This window comes from Suillus paluster, assembly GCF_016628075.1.
Source record: "Suillus paluster strain FC165 chromosome Unknown EDB91scaffold_141, whole genome shotgun sequence".
NCBI classification, from domain to species: Eukaryota; Fungi; Basidiomycota; class Agaricomycetes; order Boletales; family Suillaceae; genus Suillus; species Suillus paluster.
Window position 1 is genome coordinate 7,738 of NW_024537701.1, and position 4,659 is coordinate 12,396.

At 41.4% G+C, this 4,659-nt stretch overlaps 1 protein-coding gene across 1 annotated transcript; it reads right to left on the reverse strand.

Annotated features, from left to right (window-relative positions):
• Positions 1-817: 817 nt before the first annotated feature.
• Positions 818-1,177, reverse strand: EDB91DRAFT_1255459 (uncharacterized protein; the record flags this gene model as incomplete). Its single annotated transcript, XM_041323991.1, has 2 exons — positions 818-963; positions 1,024-1,177. The coding sequence occupies 2 exons, from the start codon at positions 1,175-1,177 to the stop codon at positions 818-820; spliced, it is 300 nt and encodes a 99-aa protein (XP_041170232.1).
• Between the last annotated feature and the right edge of the window lie 3,482 nt (positions 1,178-4,659).

Here is a 4,659-nt window from a genome sequence, read left to right on the forward strand (position 1 = left end):
TCAAAGCACCTAGAGGTGTATACCACTGCAAGATAAGTGCCCATCTTTTTAAGACACCCAAGGTACTAGTAGGACTCCCAGAGTAATAAATATATATAACTGTGATAGTCAATTCAGCTTGCATGAATGTATTTATATCTTGATATGCAGACAACAATTTGTTGTTTCTAGGAACCTCCCATATCCCTGTCCAATGTCTTATAGTAAATGTTTTCAGATTGAACAAGGTCATAATCATCATATTAGTACTGCCAGATCATGCACTCAGTACAAGAAAGGTAAACAAGCAAAAGTCTGTACTAAGCCACCAGAGAATGAGCTAGAGCTATTGTAAGGTTTTCCTCTATGCATCAGACTTGTCATTTGATACCTGACTTTTCTAATAGTGTTCTTGTTGGATGGAGTACTGTAGACATTAATTATCTACTTTACTTTGACTATACTCTAGATTACATCTTCTATAGTATTCAAAGCAATAATATATTATACAGAGAATTACTATTAACATGTATGAGCTTCTTATGAAATAAAATAGCTATATATAGATAGTCAATTGATTATTACCTAAAGAACTATAGTATTTTTCCTGATGAATCTCTTTCTCAGCATGGGATAATAGTAGCATAGGGGGCAGAATGGATTTAGCCTCATGGCAATTGGGAGAATGACAGAAGTCAGCAAAAATGTTTTGAGTGTTTTTTGAGTCTTTGTGAGTACATTTGAAGTATGGGAAAATAATTCTAAGCCATTACATTGATGCTACACCTTCTGACATCAAAAGTACATCAATGTTCCAACCTGGCACACTTGCTGAGCCTTAATTGAGTATATTGATCTCTTCAATAAAACCAGTAGGCATGATACCTTTGTCAACCCTCTCTAGCTCACTCCAGTCAATGATGCCACCTTCCAGAATGTCCAGTACACTATCTGATACAACTTGAGTTGAGCTACCACTGGCACCTGCTTCATCATTTTCATGCAGCTAGTCAGTTTCCCATGTCTTGTGCTCAAATCTATCACATTCCTCCATCAACTCCTCATCAGTGATAGATTCCGAACCCGTAAAATATTCATCATCATTGGAGTCTGCCACAAGAGGGGGAATCCATGCAAATGACTTTTGCAACTTGTTGGCAAGAGCCACATCAAGTCCACACTCAGGACAGGTATGCATGTATGCATGTTTTCAGCAAACAGGCTTCCCAGCTTTGGAGTCCATCTTGTGCAGGAAGTAGGCATAGTTTGCACGAAGCTTACTGAGTGATTCAAAGGTGTGAACTGACAAATTGCATCGTTTGACAGACTGAACTCCACTGAGACCTGAGAAAGTAGCATTCAATATCGGCAGTGTGAGGTACAATTGAATGGATGATTATTGTATATGCCTTGATGGACATTGCTTAGGGCTGACAGGAAGGGTCTCCCACCAGTCAAGTGCATCAGCCTGGCCCACTGTGAATATGTCAGAGCACTTGTAGTACTCTTTCAAGTCCCCAACAAGCAATTTTGCAACCTGCTCATCTCATTGCCATTGCTTGGCAACATCCAAAGCAGCCTCAACCATGAATTCAAATGAACAACCATTTGCAACTTGTGAAACCCTCTGACCCTTTGGCAGTTAGCAACATCCTAGAACAAGATAACAAGATAAATCCAAAGGAGTTGAAATGACCGAAACATTTTGAGGGTGACTTTGCTAGTCAGGAGGTGACATATGGGAGGGTCCAACTGGCAGACGAGCCATGATAGAGGTGGAGGTGGAGATAGGGGAATTGGGGTTGCAAGGATTGGCACAAATATCGGAGCTATTTGTTCTGCTGTGGATATAGCATTCCTATTTGCCTTCAGGAGTGGAGTTGGAAAGTGAAGCTAGTGGTGCTGTCATATCCCGTACCTCTGGATCTAGAATTCTGGATCTCCCCCACTAAAGTCTGGTTCTCCGTCCTGTTATTCCACCCAGCACTCCGCCTTCATCTCCGCACTCACCCCTAGCTCCTTTTAGAATAGCTATTTCTCCGGCTACCAGTTATATCCTTTCCGCTATGCTTACTGATCCGTCCATTCATACTTCATTTCTGACCTCACTGCTTTGATCTGTATACACTTACTAATAGACTTTCCACATGCTTCATACATAGCCCTTACTTTGCTGACTGATTTACTTACATGATACCTACAGTATATAAACTCCTGTAATACTCTGGAACTCCTCAGTTTGAATATCATCTTAGTTCTGCTCATTCCTGTTTCTCCGGACTTGAGTCTCATCTCTTGTCTACCTCCAAGTCTTAGGGTTAAAACCTTAGGACTAAATCTCTGGCTCTACCTTAGGGTAGTCTAAACTCTGTTCTGTTTCTACTCCGGACTTGTCCATAGTAGCCTTACTTCATTCTCTCATAATCTTCCAGAGTTCCGCTGAACTCTCCCGACGTCTGACCTCTGGACTTCCCCTCTGCCCCTTGGAAATTAAAGGGCACGTACTCGGGTAAGGGGCGCAGCACACAAGCTGAAGCCGAAGCCCTTTGAGTAACCTCCCCCTTGAGCATGACCTTAACAGGTGCAGTGAAAGATAAAAATGGTGCAGAGAATTCTGTCAAATGGTAGGCCCAGAGGCTGATGGTGCAGTGCAGCACAGTGAGATAACCAAGTATTATGCTGGTGATAGCCCTAGAAATGAGTGTAGTACATGTAAAGTGCATGACAGAAAACATTAGGCACTTGTGCTTAGGTTGCAGTGCAGGAAAAGTAGACCACTTGGACTCATCCTTAGCACCAGCTAAATTTACTTAAATGCAGAAAATGGCTGCAGGACCAGTTACTAGTCTAAGATTGAAGTTGAGTCACCAGAATTCTCAACTAATACAATCACAACAAGCAAGCACTCACATCAGAAATGAAAGAAGAACACCTACCAAAAACTCACATTCATTGATCTCTAAAAATAGGCAAATCAACAGAGCTGTGAATCAAGGGTGCCAGAATGACAAACAGTGAGGCCCATTTTATGTTGCTTAATGATTAGGGCTAGAAAGAAACTTAGCATAAGTGGAAGAGAGTGGATGTAATGCACATATACTCACCTTCTGTGCATACAAGTAAGTTCATTGGGTTCTTGAAAGTTGCCAATGAAAAACTTGAGCCTTAAATAGAGTTCATGGTACATGACAAAATTTAAATTACCTATGATCAAAGTCATGCAAGTAATGGGTGGGATCAGACTACTAGTTAGTCTCCAAAATAAATGAGATATTCCCATGCATGTATAAACATGGTTGCACTCTATAAGGAGATACAGTAGTTAATGAGAAGGACTCACTGAGCAGTTATCTTGGCTAGCAAAACAAAATGGGCAGCACTTACAGGGACTGTTAGGATGAAGATTCATGTCAAAAACTTTAATTCTCTTCAAAGCAATAGGACCCATGAGCTAGTTGTAGCAGAAGCGGTCACTTAGGTTGGCAGTGAGTAAGATCATGATCATGATAGTAGGAAGAGAAATCAAAACAGTGGAGGTTTTTGGATTTGGGGCTCAATAACAGACTGGGTCTGTGGCTGAGCTCATCACTTGGCAGCACACAAGGAAGTCTTTGCAGAGTATATTTGATGAGATAGCTGCATTGGTTAACAGAAGGAGAGGCATAAGGTTTGCAACCTGATAAACTATGATTTCAGACATTTGATGCTGGCATATTCAGCCTAAGGTAGACTGAATTAAGGAAGCAGGTAAAGTTGACAATCATGCTTTCAAGCCGAATCTCATGGGGTCCCTAAATTTGGGTGTAGGGAAGTTTTGATGAAACTGTGGAAGATGCAGCTTAGACATGTTCATCAGGTACCAGCACTTGAGAGACATCCACCTGTACTTGGTACAGGATGTGTGCATCCATTCAAGTAATTACATGTGCAGACTTGAGTCAAATGTCTTGTGTTTCAATATTATCGGAACTCAAATCATAATAATGAAGGCCTAAAGTTATGGATATTATCTGGTGGGAGGAAACTTGGATGGAATAAGACCAAAAACAACAAATATGACAAAGTGCAGATTATTCACAATGGCAATTCAATGCCCATTTGCTTCAGCTCTCTCATCATATGCTCGTGCCTCTCTATTACCTATAGGAATGATGCAGGTCAGTGTGAGTAAACCACAACTTCACATTGCCCTGCAATCCTAAAGAACTGACTATGACAAACTTTCAGATATGAGGCTCTCCAAGTGAGAGCCTGCATGCAGAGTGGCACATCGTCAAAGGAGAATTGGCTGCAACCATTAAGAATAGAGTTAATACATTCAGAAATGTAGAATAAGACATCAGGAGGGTCACTAAGGGCAGAGGAGCCTGAGGAGCCTGAGTTGTTTGATTCTGTATCTATGGAGTTCTCCATCTGGGGCACATAATCTGAGTCATATATGGTCCTCTCCAAATACTCCAACTCATGAGAAGATGTCCAGTCAACTTTATAATACACCCAGTATAACCCACAAGCTAGCACCACACCCAGTGACTGGAGAGTATGATCAGAAGCAAATGCATACATAACCTGCTTCACCACTTATGAGTTTAGAATGTGGTTAAAGGTAGTGGCTTTGAGTGCTAGCTTGACCTCAACAGTCAGGATAACACACCGTTGACTATGGTGGGGCAGAAATTC